The following is a 17,751-nucleotide window of genomic DNA, read 5'->3' as shown; positions in this document are numbered from 1 at the left end:
ATAATGATTGTGGCCTGAGCTCAAAACTGCCTCATACTCTTGAACACAAAATATAGTCAATAATTTCTATTACAAGGCAAAGCTTAGGATGTGAGAGACAGCTTTGGTAGAACCACTATATGTCTAATCACATTCCACTCCAAATACCAGCTATGTTTTCTTCATCATTTGATAAGTATGTAGGAGTGCACCTATTAAAAATTCTCGCAAGACAAAATGCTGTTCTTCATACATTTCTCCTTTGAGAGCAAGAATGGGACAACAAATTGTCTGTGTTTGTTATTAGTCATAGCTGAATGCGATTCTGGATCAGTACAGCTTTCAGTACAGTGTAAGAATGTACTCAGTTCTGCATAGGTTAGAATACGGTGTTCAACTGTCGCTTGAGAAGAGAGATGGATTTAAGCAGGGAGCACACTAGTTCCCTGTAACACTACGAAGGGGGCCTGGTGTGGGGAAAAAAGAGAAGATTCCCAATGTGCCTCCATGTTTCTGTGGTTTTCATTGTCTCTGACAGGCCAGCAACAGTCTTTGTATGACTTAGTAAGGAGATTGCTGTTGAGCTCCTGGGAATTAAACTTTCTTGCCAGACAGGAGGGGATCAACATCGCTAAGGGATTCCTCAGCTCTTGGATCCCTGATAGATTCCAGCCCCAATGTAGACTGAGAAGAAGGTGGAAAGGATGCTTTTGTCATTGTCTTTACTCTGAATATTTTGACTCTTGTAAATAATTATTTTTTCAAGTATAATGCATTATTTATAGCAAAAGTATATTGAGCTGTTTTAGTTGACCAAATTATGTTATATTGCCTACCTAATCTTAATCAGAAGATAACTGATTATTCATTTACCTGATACCATATACTTACAAAGTTCTGTTAACAAATATCTGCCTTATAAAAATGAATGAAAATTTTTCTTTTAAGACCCAGGTGCCATTTTGGGGCAATCAACAATATAACATGAATGACACCAGGCACCAGTCCCTGTTCTTTGTCAGTCTGCCAGAGCTACAAAAACTCTGTGCCACTACAGTAACACTGAGTTCTCAGATACCAGAAACTGAGTCAAGGAGTACACAGATAAAGATTTGCAGGTAAAGAATTTTGAGGGTTATTATTTTCAGGAGCTGTTGGTGGTTGTTATTCAAAGATTTTATTAGCAGTACTAGAATTAACTAATAAAATCAGCAAAATTCTTATCAGCAGCAAACAGTATAAAATTGTTCAAAATAGGGGGTTTTTTTTGGTGGAGAACTTCCTGGCTATTGGGGGAAAAAAAACACATTATTATTATGTTTTAAATGTCATCAGCTAAAACTAACAAGGCCACCTACTTGAAATTAATAAATAGTTAAAATTAATCTGTGTTCACTTGCAAAGTTGGAATGCTTTAGGTACATCATTTGAGATATTGTATTGCTTTATGTAGGTTGAGACTGAGTGAAAAGAATACTCGGAAAGCATATGTATGCTCCTTAGTGTTCACCAAGAATTATATCATTCCCTTTAATAGGAAAGGGAAGAAATGAGAAATTCTTCCAAAAGGAACACTTTTGGAGAGTTCTGTTCATGTGCCAAAGGCCCGGAGTCTTTGTCTTAGACCACTGTGGGTGGGTTAAGAGCAAGTAACTTGGACTAGTCCAATATATTGTACTGAACCACTGGAAACCGATTAAAAATGGAATGTGTTATGTTTGCAGAAGGTGAGGAAAATAAATTTAAGCTGAGAAGATCAAGTATGGAAAATTATTTTTTAATTTTTTTCTAACTTTTTTTTATAGACAGTTATTATTCCTGCATCAAGAGATCCTTTCTGCACCTGTTATTGGAACACTAAATCAAATTTCAGTTGTAATGGCGGTCAGTATCACTGTGTAAATAAGTATATGTAGTTACATACTGTCGCGCATGAGCGGACTGCACTTCACTCAAAAGAGAGAAACAGCAATATATTTTATTGAGGTAAAATAATAATTTGACAGAGTTCAAGAAGTTCAATGGCAAGGTTCATCTTATTAATTACTACATGGAAGAAATGTACGAAGGAAAATTGAGTTAGAATGACTCGTACAAAGACCAGAGGCATGAAGAGTAAAGAGGACCCTCCCGTTGGGTCACAAGGTTCAGAGTGGACCCCCTTGCTTTCTAAACTCCTTTTTGGAGCCTAGGTGCAGCTGGATCCAATCTTAGTCTCAGACTTGGTCAACAATTCATATCTAATGGAATTATCCATACAGTGTTTATAATATATGAGTAGCTACATGGATTAGTAATTCTTCATACTATTAATTCAGCATGCTATCAGTCACTTACCAAGGATCTCTCGTGGGTTAAGGGATCTCTCAGTCTTGGGTAAGGAAGGATCTCTTAGTCTCAGGTAAGGAATCGCTAACCTTGAGAGGTGTCCCTGCTCAAGGGGAGAGTCACCTGGCGTGCAGGCCAGCTGCCATTCAGGGAGAGCTCAAACTGGGCCCATCCTGATTTTAATACTTATAGGGTGAGGTAGTTGGCTGCTAGTCAATAGTATAGACAAGACAGATGTCTTTGATTTAGCTCTGATATCTTGTTCCGTACTTTGGTTATGTTGTACTTTTGGGTTTCAAAACTGCCTTTCGAAATGTTTTTCAAGACAGCTTGTCCTGGGGGAGGATAAGCAAGCAGCCGTGTGGTGCTTAGTTGCCGACTGAAGCTAAACCACGACACACCTTCACTCCCTTGTACATGAGCCAGGGGCTTTCCAGCTCGCAAGTTCACCCCAAGGACATGAGGCCTGTTGCTTCTTGGTCAGCCTGAACCGAAGTACGGCTAGGAGTCAAGTGTGTCTGTCACACATACATGCATGTTTCTCCAAGAAGTGTTTTGTTTGAGGATCAAGGATAAGTAAAATCATGTCACTTAAAGCAAACTTTTATTTTTGTGCATTAGTAATGTAGATGACAACTTATGTCTTCTACTCTTTTGATGAAATGGCCTTTTCAGATGGAGAACCTTTTGTGGAACAGAATGGACTCCACTGGTAAGATGCCACCCAATTCACAACGAGAGCAGCAGGGGCAGAGTTCTGCGATTTTGTTTTGGGCGGTCTTGTGCTTGCTTGTTAATGTATCTTTAGCTGGAAATGAGATTACACTATGACAAATGCCTCAACTAATTTTAGTTATCATTCTCCTTTAAAATACAGGATATGGTGTTTGCTTTAAGTATTCCTTAGCATGTTTTTCTTAGGCAAAGTCACTGATGGACCAGAATTTAGTTTATGATTTGCTAAAACACCCCTTAATTTCAGACACTTGAACTTTTTTTTATTTTTAGATACCATTTTACAAATCAGGAATATGTCAAGCCTACATAGAGAAACAAGGAGCTACCGTAAGTGCTGAAAGATGTCACAGTTCTTAAGACTGTTACACTTGCCCGCAATTGCTGTTGCCAGAGATGAGTATTTTTTGTAGGGCATGCAATTTGCACTACAGAAACCAAGTTTCAGGGTAAAAAAGTCTGTCCCATAGACAAAATGTCTCTCACGAATCTGGGTATAGTGAGTATACTTTGTCAGAGTCAAAAGTTTTAAGAAGTTCCTGAGCAATTTCACTAGATTTCTCTGCTGCAGTGGGATGCTGATCCTGTTCAGGGGCATTGGGATTTGGCCCCGAGGCAACGACAGACCTGCCCTTCTGACCAAAGACCTGCAGCTCCCCTGCTGGTGTCACCCCTTCTGCGTGTGCCCTATAGGTTCCGTGGGTGGGGGTGTTCAGACATCTGAACTATCTCCCCATTCACATTTTGGGTCTGTCCAAGCTGTGTAGGACAGTCTCAGAGAAACAAAACAAAAACAGAGAGAAGAAATGGAACCCATGAGCTTAACAGCTGATAAATTTTTAGACCGTTATGCATATGCTTTACTATCTTCGAGTATGCAATGTTTGTGGGTTTTATGAATGTATGTGTGCACACACTAAAATTGCTGAGTCAAAAGACTGTAAGCAAAGCCAGTAGCTCTCGTGATTCATTTACACAGCCAGTTGGGTGTATTTTTCTTTGTTCCAGGAAGTGTAAATGCATATCTGGATTAGTAAGGCATATATTGCTCAAATAGGCTTAATTTACAAAACTGCTTTATGTTGATACGTGTAACTGACCTGTCATTGTTAGTTTTTCCAACACCAGCAGATTAGTAGTATGAAGTATATTTAATAACCATGACCTGCAAGCAGATCCTTGCAGGATCTCGTTAGAAACATCCTCTTGGAGGTGTATTAGTTAACTCTTTTTAACCCACAGGAATTAGTTTATTTTTCTTGACTAATGCTAATTGTCAATAGAAAGCTATGCAGGACAGGCAAGCAGTCAGGTAAGTAGTACTGCTGGGTGAACAAAGCTACATTTATCTATTGTTCTTGTGATTGCAAGAAAATGTCTCTGGTCTTGAGTTTCACAGCAGAGTTAATATATGTAAATTTTGGAAGTTGTGCCTATTGTCTGGAAAGAGATGCATATCTAGTAAAGTACTCTATATAGTTCAATTAATCTTTTCCCCAAGTCTATTATCAGCCTGGTGAAAACATTAAATGAATTGTAGTGCACCTTACTTTGATGGTCCATGAAATCTAAATGCCTACATCAAATAATGTGCTAACTTCTTGTAGATGAGAAGTAAAGATGTGTAACATATACTAGGATTTGGCTCCAAGATGGAGTAGCACTATCTTTGATTAAATTTTGACTGAAGCCTTTAAAAAAACCTGTTAAATTATTAATAATGTATTTTTCTTTTCTCACTGATGTTATTAGCTGGAAGCACCACAAACAGTTAGTCCAGCCATTCTCCAAACCTGTCTCTCCTACACACTTACAGCCAGACTTGCACCCAGATGGAACAAGGCTGGTCATCTCTTGGTGCAAGGTATTTGACTCACCTGGGTCAGGGATATTTAGTTTTCAGTTCTTTATAGTTGCATTTATTTTCCAAAATTTAACTTCCATAATTATTTCATTTCCATAATTATTTCATTCATTATATTCAATTATTCCATTCATTTATCCTCTGATTTTTTTTCTTTGATTGCATTTTTGTTTTTCCTTTATCCAAGTTCAGTGATTCAAGTTAACAATCTGAATGGTCATATTCACTTTTTCATCTTCCTCCCCATCTTTGTAATAGATCAAATAATTATTTCAACTGAACGCAACATATCAGATTAATAATTTCCAAACCAAATATTGTTGGACAGTAAAAGTCTTCTAAAAATTGGGCCTGTTTTTCAGATTCATGCTTTCATCAGGGTCACTTCTGCATGTGGTTTGCATGCTTTTCTAATACAGAAGTGTTTTTCTGTCAGACCACCTCCTTCAACCAAACTCTGTCTTTTTAGATGGTAGTTCTTTTGCCTGACATCTCTCTACCAACTCCTGTGTAGGATAAATGTGCATTAACAAAGTATGGAAAAACAGATGTGTTTCACATACTGTCGTGTGCTCTTAAGCTGAGCAATTGTACAGATCATTCCAAATATACATTGAGAAAAGTGTTTATGTTATTGTCTAATTTCCAGCCACAATATTAACACTATCTTGTTTTCAGTATCTTCAAAATATATAGCTCTCTGAATGAAATCAACTTATTCAGGAATAGCAGCTAGAAGTAGAGGGCTAGCTGGTAGGTGATATAAAACTGGTTTCAATGAAAGACATTGACTAACAGCAATGTGACCCTGGTACATGCAGCTTGTCTAATCATCTGTGTTGCTAAAGCTGGGCAAAACTGATGATAGATGGTAAAATGTGTAGTAGTACTACATATTGATGTAGTACTACAAAAAATGATTTATAAATTGCTGTCCACTAATGTACTTTCATATATCTGTTATATGAGATGTTAATGAATCAGTGAAAAGTTAATTGATAGAGGGGTTTTTCTCTCCTTAAAATGAACAAGCCTTTCAGCATTCATGACACACACAAACGAAACTGTGTGATTTCTCCTTTTTTTTTGTGTAAAGACATTAGGCATAGGGTTTAGAAAATAATGTCTATCTATTTTATTTATTAAGGAAAAGATTTTTTGTCTCATTCAGGAAGGCAAAATGCTGTTGGTAAGTACAATATTCCGTTCATGGTAAACTTGTTAGAGCAAGGTATAGTTATGTGCTTCCATACAGCCATGATCTTGGTACTACCAACACAATGTCTTTTTGTTTTTCATTCTGAAATAACCTCAGTCAAAATACACTTGATGGCAGATGATGCTCTGTACATAATAGTTGTCAGCTCAACTGCACCTTTGAAAAATTGCCCACAAAAAAGGTAATTTCTGTACTATTCATCTACAGCCATAGATTGAAATTTACCATTTAAAAGTTACAATAATTACAATTAAATGCACTTGCCTCAAATTATGAGTCTCGCAAGTGATGTGAAAGTTCCATAATAATAGACAGGAAAATGAGCTAAAGTGACTGTCCTGTATGTACTACATTTGCTGTTCACAAAAGTTAAGTCACAAAGCATACTGCTTAGCTAGTGCAAAAATTACAAAGTAATATTTTTATTCCAGTATAAAAATTAAAGATTACATCTGGGGATATTGAAGCCTAAATTTATATCAGGGACACATGTTGAGGAGCACAATACATTCAGTTCCTGTGCTAGAGCTTGCTCAGAGCTGGGTGGATGTTCTGGAGACGTGTCAATAAATGCTTGCCTTGCTCATGTAGTCTTTCCTATTGACCACTTCTGGATGCATAATACTGGGCTAGATGACTCAGTACAGCCAATGGTTATAATAACTACATTTGCTTTGAAAATGGGTGTTTGTGTATCAAGGACATGAGTATCAAGCATTCAGTTGCATGGACAGCCATGAGTTCCTAGGGAGGTGTACTGTATGAATGGTAATTCATTATTATTTTAATTTTTCACATTTAAAACGAAATTAACTTTAATTTCCATGCTGAGGAAGTCTAGCCTTTGGATTTTCCAATGCAGCACTTTGACTAATAATTACTTTAAATAAATATTTGGTTTAGCTTTCTAACAGATGAACCGTAGTTCAAAACAGGCCTTTGCGCTTTGTTTTTATTTTAGTTATAGACCTCAATGTATCAGAGAGACAGCTTTGCATCAGTGTTGAGGCTTGCTCAATTCAGTTGCCACCCCCTGAGGTATAAACCAGTTATATTTTCTATGACTGTATTTGTCTTACTAATCTTTATGTTATTTTCTGTTAGGTGACTTGCAATTAGCATGATGGGGATAGGAGTGCTTATTTCTGTTTTTGTTAAGAGAGTAATCATACTCCTTGACTATCTGCATCTGCTCTAAGTGCATAACATCCATGTTATGTCTATATTGATGCATTCTAGCAAGCATTGTAAAATTGAGATTCTAGACTAATTAAGAGACCTTTCAAAAATGCTAACAGAATATAGTAGTGAAGTGTCTTTATGATTCTAGATTTCCTTCTAGCAGTGTTTTCTTGAAGGCATTCACTTCTCACTGTAATACATAGACAGTTTTGAGTAACATCTTAAAAGTGAAGCTACAGGTAAGTTGTCAGCACATGTTTAAAGTCCCTGTATATAATTATTCTGGAATCTGCTTCATTTTCTATGCAGCTTCCAAAATACAGAGGCAGCCTGGATTATGCTGCATGTAAGCATAATTAATAAATTGTTTAAGAAATCGTGGTTGAGGCTGAAAAGTTACCATCCTTCTGACAGCCATGTCACCTTTGCTGAATATGTCCATACATACAGGAGCATATTTGTCAGGCCTGCTGGTTTCTTCCAAAATAAGTATTTATGATCCAAACTCTTCTTTCTTAGAATAGAAGAATAGGATTTCTTCTGTGACCTAGTTGGACAGCATAAACATTAAAGCTATCTTTAGGAATCCAGTTCTAAAATGACACAAAGCAATGATGGAAGTGATCATGATGTGGCTTTATTATCAGTTTGATCATTTTAATACTTTCTAAAACAGAAATGGCGAGATTTTCTTGTCAGTGAATAAATGCAAACCCTGGTAGACCAGTAGAGAGGGAAAATGTTTCTTAAATCTCAGTGTTTGATTGGCCCCTACAGTCAAATATTTTCACATTGTGAAAATGTGTGGTGTTTTTTGACTTCTCACAGGATGAAGCTATACATCCCGTTAATTCTGTTGCTTGGATCTTTGCACTTGATTAGGCAAGGTGGCATACACAGTTACTAGACTGTCAAACACAGGTTTCTCATGTGAATTTTAAAAAATGCGCATGGAAGTGAGTTCTTAGTTTGAGAAATTCCTTCTGTACTCTTACATATTAAAACACTTCAAATAAAGTTTAAATCTCACTGATTTAAATAACCTTTAAACCTTGTATTTGCATAACTTTTGGAAGTGTAGGCTCTAACATAAGATACTGTGCAATTTGATAATGGGAATATCTTCTGAAATAAGCAGTCTGTGAGAGCCGATAAAAGAATAATAAGGTATAAGCTTCAGTGTATTGTGATACGCAATTATTTTTGAAAATTTTAATTTTGTACTGCTGTAGAAATACTTGCAAATAACTTTTTTTTTCTGTTTTAAGCTGGGAGATTTTGATATTTCAGCAAACACCTTAAAGCTGTTTGACAGCAGTGAAAATACAGTTATTCACCAACATTCCATATTAAGTAACTGGTGCTATGTTTTGCCAAGGTAGGAGTCTCTTTACATTTCAGCAGAAACAAACATTTCCTGGAATGTTTGCCGTACAAATTGTGAATTTGATATTAGTGATAAGAACACTTCTGTTTTACAGTCTGTTTTACATTCAGGAATCTTTCTTTTTTACTTTTGTGCTTCAGTGTTATGGAAAACGAGAAAAATTAATCAGTGAATCATAAATTACACATTTAAATATTTCAATTTTAGTAATCTCTCTGCTACTTCTGTGATATGCAAGAGCATTAGTTTTTGTCAAGTATAATTTTAGCAGAAAGTGTCAATTTAAAGAAAAAACATATTTCCACCTTTGCCACAAAGTATGTCTATTTTCATCTATGATGTTCATCATAAAAATATGAGAAGTAATGATGTATTTGCTTTTGTTCTACATTCACTGGTAGTAAGTATTAGAGACAAGAGAAATTAGACTTGTAGGTGCCAAGTTCTTTTCTATACTTCAGAAAATATTGCTATTGTTCTATCATAAACTTATGAGCTAAAGGTATTAGTCCTCAAAACATAAAAATAACCCATAAATACTTTCAGTGCCAAAAATTAAATTTACTTGTTATTTCCAAAAGTCCAGTATATTTTCAGCTGAGTTTTATGACACCCTTTTTAAGCATCCCTTCTTTCCCTATGCACAGCATGAAAATGGGTCAGATCATAAACATCAGCCACGTAATTCCTACAGAATCTCCTTTCCATTCATATAAAGAATTTCAGATGCACTGGAAGAATCTGGTAAGAAACAATATACACTGCTTTCGTTTTTCCCTCTTTTTTTTTGTGTACCTATTGAAATTGTATTTGTAATATATGTTTCTGGGTTTGTTTTTTAAAGTATGGATATATTCTTCCAGAAGATCTTGAAGAGACAAAAATATACTTCAGTGTTTACTTCAAGCCACTAGGGGAAAGGTTCTTTACGTATCCTTTCAGAATATTTTTGTTACATTTCCTCTACTACACTTCTAGTGAAGATCTAAATTTTCGTTTTTGATTGTGCCACATTTTCTTCTTCCATAATTTCATAGAAGTCAGTGTAGAATTGTTTCACTAGACAAATTGGAACAAAATACTTAGTCAGGTCTCTTTGTCCTAGTATTGAATAATAGTAAGTCGAATAGATCAGTTTGCTTCACAGCTTCTGCAAACTTGATAATGCCACTCTAAATGGTGATGTAAAAGGAAGAGTTAAATTCCAGTAAAAATATGGCCAACAAAGATCTGTTTTAAAGAGAATTTTCCTTCTAGGAAAGACTAGACTAAGGTTTACTTATATTAAGTAATCTTTACTATGGTAGATTAGTATGGTATAATCATGTTGAAGTCCTGTAATGTTATAAGCTTCAGTCCCTTAAGAAAGTAAGTGCTTTTGTTCACCTTTTTTCAAAAAGCTTTAGACATGTTCATGCTCAGCGAAGGATCATTCATAATTATAGAAATGTAAAGAAACTTGTTATGTATCCCTGAACAACTACTCAGGTACCCTTTAAGTTGCATTCGAAGTCAGCCAGTGCAGTATTTCCCTAGAACAGATTCAGAAAGTGTGTTGAACTCTTTTCTTTCTGACATGAAGTGTCATCTTTCCCATCTGTGTGGATTTCCAGTAAAGATGACAAGTAAAGCACTTTATGCTACACGGGAATTCTCCAGAGCTCCGGTGCGTGTAAGGTTTTTTCATAAACATATTAATGGCATGTACTTTGTTCATGGTATGAAGTGGTCTTTATCATGTTCAGAACACAGGAAAAGCATAAAACTATGCTTTTCACAACAAAAACTATCAATCATGTAACTTTAATTAAAAGTGTAATTAAATATTATATTGCTATTTGCCATTGTTATGTGGTTGTTCACATCACAAATACATTAAAAATTGGACTTAGTGTTAATTAGTTGCTATCAATATTTGCAGTTCTAGAGGCCTTATTTTACAGTTGGATATCCAGAACTTTCTCATACCTCTTCCATAACAATACAATAATTATAATAATATTTCTTATTGTTATTATTACTACTATTATTACAATTTATTTTTTTAAAAAACAAACCAAGAAAAATATAAAGTTCTGTGGACTTAGGCATTTAAAACACTCAAGCTGTAAGATTTACTCCATGGCTGGTGATGGAAAGGAGGCAAGCAATCAAAACTCCTTTAATTTGAGGTTGTGACAAAGGCTGAGACTCAAATTTCTTTGGTAGTAGTGTGTGAAAGAAGAAGTGAAGTAATTAATTCCGAACAAAGAACAGTGACAGAAATTGCGGAGATTCTAAAATACTATAATCCTCTTTCAGAAAGCTGTTCCTGTTTATGTCTCTTCAGTGATCAAAGCTAGAATAGCTCCTCTTTGTCATCTGCAGTTTTTAGAGACATCCAAACTGTCTTTTGCTCAGAATACAGATGCCCTTAGAAGTCTTAAGAGACGAGGAGCCCTGTCAGTCAAATTCTCTGCAGACCCCCTCAAAAGGGCTAGGCATTACCCAATTGGAAAGCACTAAACCAAGATAATAACCGTAATTTAAGTCTTTCCTTCTGAGAAATATGATATTCCAGCATAGTTTATAAACGAAGAACTGGGGGAGGAGAAAACAAATCTTCATTTATAGTGACAACAAAATATTGTTTAATATATAGTTCATTCTAATGCAAAACAGGAAAATGTATGGTTATATATTGTGATGTATATTACGTAGATATCATATAGTGATGCCTTAGGTGGCACTATCAGATTTTTAAATCCAGTTCATTCAATTTAGCAACTCTTGTTGTATTGCAGGAAATAAAACCTAAGCATATGAAATTGGCTGGTGAGATGGTTTGTGTAGTATCTCTAACGCAGGCTCCTCCAAGAAAACAGACTTTGCCTAGAATTTCTTCATCATGCAGTATGGAAAACAGCCACTGGATGGAGCGTTTGATCAAAGAGCCACAAACACAGACTTTTTCGAGTAGCAGTAAGGGTAAAGAAAAGGTTAGCATTGAAGCAACAGAGAAATCAATGAATAATAGGCAAATACCAGGAGTACCAGAGTTACCAGTTGTGAAATCTTTAGGAATGCCTGTAATTTCAGCCTCTGAACTCTCCCCCCAAAAAATCAGCAAAATTATACCAATTTTCAAAGGAAAGTTGATGCAAATTAATGGAAAGACCACAAATCAGATGGGTGGGAAGAAAAGAGAAAATGCTGAAAGACATTCACCAATAAAAATTATGGGTGTTTCATCTTCTATGCTGACTGTGTGCAAGTCCAGCATAACTGAGGTTTACAAACCCATTCAAAATATGTCAGTCAAAAATCCTACTCATAGCAGCGTACTTCAGGTAATGAACGCGAAAAAGTATGCAAAACATGGAATACCTGTATTTCGATGGAAAACAGAATCTGGTGGACAAATGACTAATTCTGATTTTTCTGATAACTCAGCTTCAGGTGGGAATTCAAGTGAAGTCAATCACAAAAAGGCAAATTCTCCTTCCTTTCTTAAAAATGTTGGGTCAGTGCTTCAGAAATCGAACATTAATCTGAGTCTGAATACATATGCATCGCCTACTTCCAGTGCAAGAAGGGGAAAAAAGTTTGCAAGTCAAAATACCATGCAAGTTCTTGAGAAACAACACCAGTCAAAAGAAGTACATTTGCAGATTTGTAAATTAGACAATGGAATGACAAATTCTGGTTTATCACAGGAACAAACAAAGAGATCAAATGAAGGAGCAGGGTTAAATATTCATGAATCTGTCTTAAATGATACAGTATGCATTGCCAAAAATGAAGAAAATAAAGCAGCATGCCATTCTAAGGACTATATCACTAAGACAACCAGTCATCATTTCAAATCTAACTTTGAACAGGTACGGTAAATTACAGAGCTCATTCTCACTGGTTCTCACAAATTCAGTATATTCTAAAACAACGTTAAGCAATAAAGAGCATGGCTTTCATCATGTTCTACCATCGTTCTCAATATAGTTTTCTAAAATTTCTACCATATAAGTTAATGTTTTCAGCCACTGCTGCTTTTTTTTCTGAAAGGGAAGATGATTTACCGTCTTGTCTGAGATATACACTTTTTATTTGGGACTTTTAAGGTGGGATAATTAGTTTTCCTTTCTTTAAGACAGTTTATCAGTTTATCAAGATTTGTGTGAGGTTAACGTGGTGAAATTTTCAGTGTTCAGTCTGTCTTCATATGAAACTATATTAATGAACAGCTACTGGAAGGAATCTCAAACCTCATCAGTTATGTAGTGCTGACTGCAGTGTGTGTTAAGTCATTGTGCTGTTAGACAAACATGGAAGTTTTGCAAATACAAGTTTAATTACGATGTCACTAAAAGCACAAGTTGAAACAGGAAAAATTCCTACTGGGCATAAGGGAAAAAAATCTTCAGAGGGAGAGTGGTTAAGTACTGGAACAAGTAGCAGAGAGAGGTTGTAGAGTTGTTATCCTTTCAGAGTCTCAAAACTTGATGGAATGGGGCCCAAAGCAATGTGATCTAACTTTGAAGTTAGCTCTGTTTTGAGTAAAAGTTATAATTAGATGACCACTAGAGGTACTTTACAACCTACATTTTCTATGATTCTATCTTCTTTTCAATAAAATAAATAGCTGAGCTGATTTAAGTGCAATTTTTATGAGGATGATATCCCACAGATTGGACACATGGATGAAATGTGTTATGCTTATCACTTTTTTCACCTATAAAATGTAATTTGGTAGGTTATTTCAACTTTGTGTTATGAGGGCACCTTTTGAAAAAGTAGGTCATTTTAACAAGTAGAAAAATACTGGGTTTTTTGCTAATGAAGGTATAAACTTCTATACTTTAAGATGATTACAGGGAATGAGTATCTGACATGTGAAACACTGACATCAGAACCGACTTCTTCAATCAAGGAGAGCAACCTGGAAGCATCTCTAAAGAAGGGCTGTGCCAGAAGAAGACAGGTAAAAACCCCCCACACATACACCCCTTAATCCAGCCTACAGGGACCTGAATTAAGAGATAAAAAGGCAAATTTAATTTTTTTCATTTTAGCATGTTCCAGTTAAAACAGGGAAACCAAGAAATCTTACTGAGCCTGCTCTGGATAAAATTAACCTTAACCAGGATAAAATTAACCTTAACCATTGGTTATGTTGCTGTTACTTCAAGCATGCATTTTGTCTCCTGCAAAAGATACTACTGAAATGAAAACATTTAATGATGTTACTTAATGTAAACATGTTTCTGAAGCAGATTTTCTGATTCTACAGAAAACAGTTTTATCCTGCCCAATACAACTACAGCCATTCTCATTGGCTCTGTAAGTGTCTCATCTTTAGTGCTTGAATTCAGCACATTCTGTAGAAATGAGTTCCAAAAGGCTATTTGTAATTCATTCTGGGTTTTTAGAAGTTATATGCTCTTAATTTTTTAATATATTTAAGTTGTTATTGTATTACTAGATGGGGTCAGCATCAGCAATTAGATAGGTTCCTAATATGATTTTTTTTTTTAATACTTTTTCCTCTGGATGCTGCTCTAATGATAATAGTGTGTACTTTTAATTTCCTCTTCAAAATATTCTTTCATTATTCTTAAATATTGCTTTTACCTACCACTGGATTGCACTTCTGTTTCTAAATATCAGTTCTTTAAAGCTCAGTTGTATCTTCCACCTCCTTCTCCTTACAACCACATTCTCTCTGTTTTTACTACCTACAAATTAGGCTCATTAGAAGGAACAGGTCCCGCGTCTCCAGTGCTCAGTACAATTGTATTTTGTTATATAGATATGTATGTATTACTTCTGCTAATAGTCAACTGAAAATACTGTGCAATAACTCTACAAAATAAGCCAGAAGGAAAAGTTGCACATACCTAACTCCCTTTTCACCCAGGTTCCCTTGCCTTTTGTATTTCATTTCAAGTGTGACCATTTGAGGTCTCATTACCCATGCTTGATCTGAAATGCTTTTGCCTAGTCACATGTTGCAATATATAAACTCACCTTGTCAGCATACTCGTTAACTGTTGATTAAGAACTTGAGAGTGTGTATCCATAATTCAGATTCTTCCATTTAATTTGCATTTGTTAACATTACATTTTATCTGTCATCTTTTTGTTTTGTTATGCTTTTAAAGCCAAATACAAGACAATTCTGTAACTTTTAATGGTAATTAAAAGAGCACAGTCTGTGCTATCCGTGCAGTTCAGAAAGGGCCAGTAGAGCAGCCTCAGGGGCCTGCTGCAGGAATGCACTCATACCCTAGAGCTCAGGCTGCAGCAGGGAAGAGAGGAGTTGGTGTGGGAAACGCCAGCCCAGCTGCTCTGAGCTGGCTCCATCCACCTGCAGCTGGGAAAGGCCCTTCCACAGGGCCATCACTGAGTCACTAGTAACAAGCCCAGCGCTGCAATGCTACAGCAGTAGAGTCAGGAGTCAGTCTCACAAAGAGGAAAAGAAAAACAGCAACTAAAAACTGTGGTTATAAGAATAACAACCCCAGGGGTCTGAGTACTGAAGGGAGACTTCCACCATAATACGAATTAAGTGCTGAAGTCCTTTGCCTGCCACTGGGAATGACTCAGTCACACTAGGGCTTGTGAGCATGGAGCTTCAGCTTGGGCAGACTGGACAAGCAGGGAGCTTGTAGCTGGTCTGGCAGCACTGCTGGAATGAGGAAGGGGCACTGTTCTGTCCTAATCATGAGTCACAAGTGCTCTGTGCCATTCCTCTCTCTCCAGACAGGCTGTGAGTAGCACCAGTACCAGCCTGAGCCCTGCAAGCTACTTTTGGGAAGCGGCAGGGGACAGCAAATTCTCACTGTCTGCCTGCCACACTGCCAGTGCAGCATTGCCACTGCTGGAGCCAAGTGAGGTGGATGCACAGGTGCAGGGAAGCTTCAGCTGGAGTCTCAGGATTAGGAGAGGGACTTGTCTATTAACTGGGGTAGGGATGGACACTCCAGTGCTTGTTAGTCTGATTCCTCCTCTCTCCAGTTTCAAATGCGATAGTGCTGACTGGGGACACTGCTAAACACTTCTCTGAAGAGTAAGCCCTTGTCATTATCTCAAGTTTGGACACCAAAAATGATCAGTTGGTTTTGACAGTCTTGGCTGCCAGCATGTAAAAGGATATTTTCAAAATAGCTCTGGTTTTAATTATTTACCCACTGTACATACAAACATACTTTAAATTATATTTACATAGGAAAATAAAAACTTTTATTAATTACTTCCCATATCATTCAACTAAGCATTTCACTCAGATACAACCTTTTAATTGAGCTGTTAGCTTAGTATTACTGCTTTGTTTGCTTTACTGTTTTTTGCCTTTTTGTTTGGTTGGTTTTTGTTAACAGAAAGAAGAAGGTTATTCAAAGTTAAAGAAATCCAAAAGAAGTAAGCCTTCTATTTAGGATATTCTGGAGTACTGAAGGAAAAATCTGGGTATGTTTATTACAAATTTTAGATATTTTTCTTTATTAATATCACATATCTATAATAGTTCCTACTCTTTTGCATCATGATAATGATATCAGCTGTCTCCAAAGGTATCACCTTATTAAACAAATGGCTTCTAGAGCAAAATAACGAGGTAACAGAAACAGATTCTTGGTTTTATTGGACACCAGCAAATAAAGCTTTGCTTTTTTTGTGAAACAAGCAACATTAAATACAAAGGCATCTTGTACTTAGTAGAACTTAGAATTTGGCTTAAATTTGTATTTTGATTGGCTCATTTTCTTTCAGACTAAAATAAACCTGGTTGTTGTGCTGCTGAGTTTCATTTGAATCTGAGCTGAAGTTAAAACCATAAACCATTAAAGTGAAACTATGTATATTATTTAATATCATTACATGAAATAGGGTGGCTAAATGCTTTTGTGGTGCTAAGATCTAATCCAAGGACAAAATGGTCTGCCATACAAAAAGAATAAATTTAGTTTTGTGACCAGATATTTCAACCCACATCGGGGGTGGTTGTCGATAATAGTCTTGCAGGACAGAACAAGCTTTTCCTGTGAATATTCCTTGAATATAAAGGATACATATAGCATATGACCTATGTGATAGGCATTATGCCTATCACAGGTTATCAGTAGTAAAACATGCAGGAAGGAGTAGCCTATACAGTTAACTGTTTCAAAGATAAATAGAAGTATATTTATTCAAAAGAAAACATTGATGGAAGCAAGATGGTCACACAGGCACAACACCACAAAAATGTATATTATACAAAACAAATAGAAAAACATAGCAATAAAGAAGCAAAATATAAACTGTGCATCTTTTAATCTGGCTTTTGGTTTCAACATAATGATAACAAGTAGCCAAATGTGCATTTTGTCTCAGAGATGCACTTTATGTCCTTCCTTTCTTTGCATGGATAAATTTCCTCCAGTGAACATGTATACCAGTTGTCTGCTTTCCCTAAAGAAAGTCCATTGTATGGATGGAAGCTTTGCATATAGGGCCTTCATACTTCAGTATTCAGCATATCCTGTTCATGGGTCTAGCACTTCATCTCTCCTGCTTCAAGCCAGGCAGTTCAGGCATGGTCCTTCTTCAGAGGTGATCTGTTTTAGCAATTCAGCATAGATATACGTAGGTTCAAAGTCTGTGACTTTCACTGAGGACTGATAAACAGAAATGGTGTCTCTGAGAATGGTCAGAACTTCATTTCTTTTACTTAAATTAAAAAAATCTAATTTTTTTCTTATTTATGAGTTAAATGCCATGATCAAGTTGATCGTGGTAGGCGATGCTTGAACCCTGGAGAGGAAACAGTGTCTTCCATAGTGTTTAAAATATGATTTCTAAGAATCCCATTGGTATGGGTTCTTCATTGGTGTTAATGATTTAAAAAGAAAAATAGAGCTAAAATAACTTATGCTATTGGATTGGTGCCTACAATTTTGATTCTGAAAAGCTTTGCTCTGAATTTCTTTATTATGTATTACTACACATGCAATCAGAGTGCATGTTTTCATTTGAACACTTGAGAATTACTTGTAAGTTTTCAAGTTTACTGTGTAGCAAGATTTATGGGTCAGAAGGTCT

General features: G+C 36.1%; 1 protein-coding gene across 1 annotated transcript; it reads left to right on the top strand.

Moving 5' to 3' along the window:
• Window positions 1-963: 963 nt before the first annotated feature.
• On the top strand, window positions 964-16,106 carry C2H18orf63 (chromosome 2 C18orf63 homolog). Its single transcript, XM_075495671.1, has 13 exons — window positions 964-1,097; window positions 1,785-1,863; window positions 3,316-3,372; window positions 4,795-4,906; window positions 6,054-6,095; window positions 7,087-7,163; window positions 8,576-8,685; window positions 9,342-9,438; window positions 9,539-9,624; window positions 10,183-10,360; window positions 11,478-12,554; window positions 13,535-13,651; window positions 16,050-16,106. The coding sequence occupies exons 1-13, from the start codon at window positions 964-966 to the stop codon at window positions 16,104-16,106; spliced, it is 2,223 nt and encodes a 740-aa protein (XP_075351786.1).
• Window positions 16,107-17,751: the final 1,645 nt, after the last annotated feature.

The sequence above is a fragment of the Mycteria americana genome, chromosome 2 (genome assembly GCF_035582795.1).
Source record: "Mycteria americana isolate JAX WOST 10 ecotype Jacksonville Zoo and Gardens chromosome 2, USCA_MyAme_1.0, whole genome shotgun sequence".
Lineage (NCBI taxonomy): Eukaryota > Metazoa > Chordata > Aves > Ciconiiformes > Ciconiidae > Mycteria > Mycteria americana.
Note: the sequence above shows the minus strand (reverse complement) of the source record. Positions and strands in the feature narration are given on the sequence as shown.

What these genes read in the sequence shown, in the direction of transcription:
- C2H18orf63 (XM_075495671.1), top strand. Translation starts at nt 964, where the DNA reads ATGAATGACACCAGGCACCAGTCCCTGTTCTTTGTCAGTCTGCCAGAG. An exon ending in TGGTCATCTCTTGGTGCAAG is followed by an intron (nt 4,907 to 6,053) that starts GTATTTGACTCA and finishes TTATTTATTAAG; the next exon opens with GAAAAGATTTTTTGTCTCAT. An exon ending in AGATGCACTGGAAGAATCTG is followed by an intron (nt 9,439 to 9,538) that starts GTAAGAAACAAT and finishes TGTTTTTTAAAG; the next exon opens with TATGGATATATTCTTCCAGA.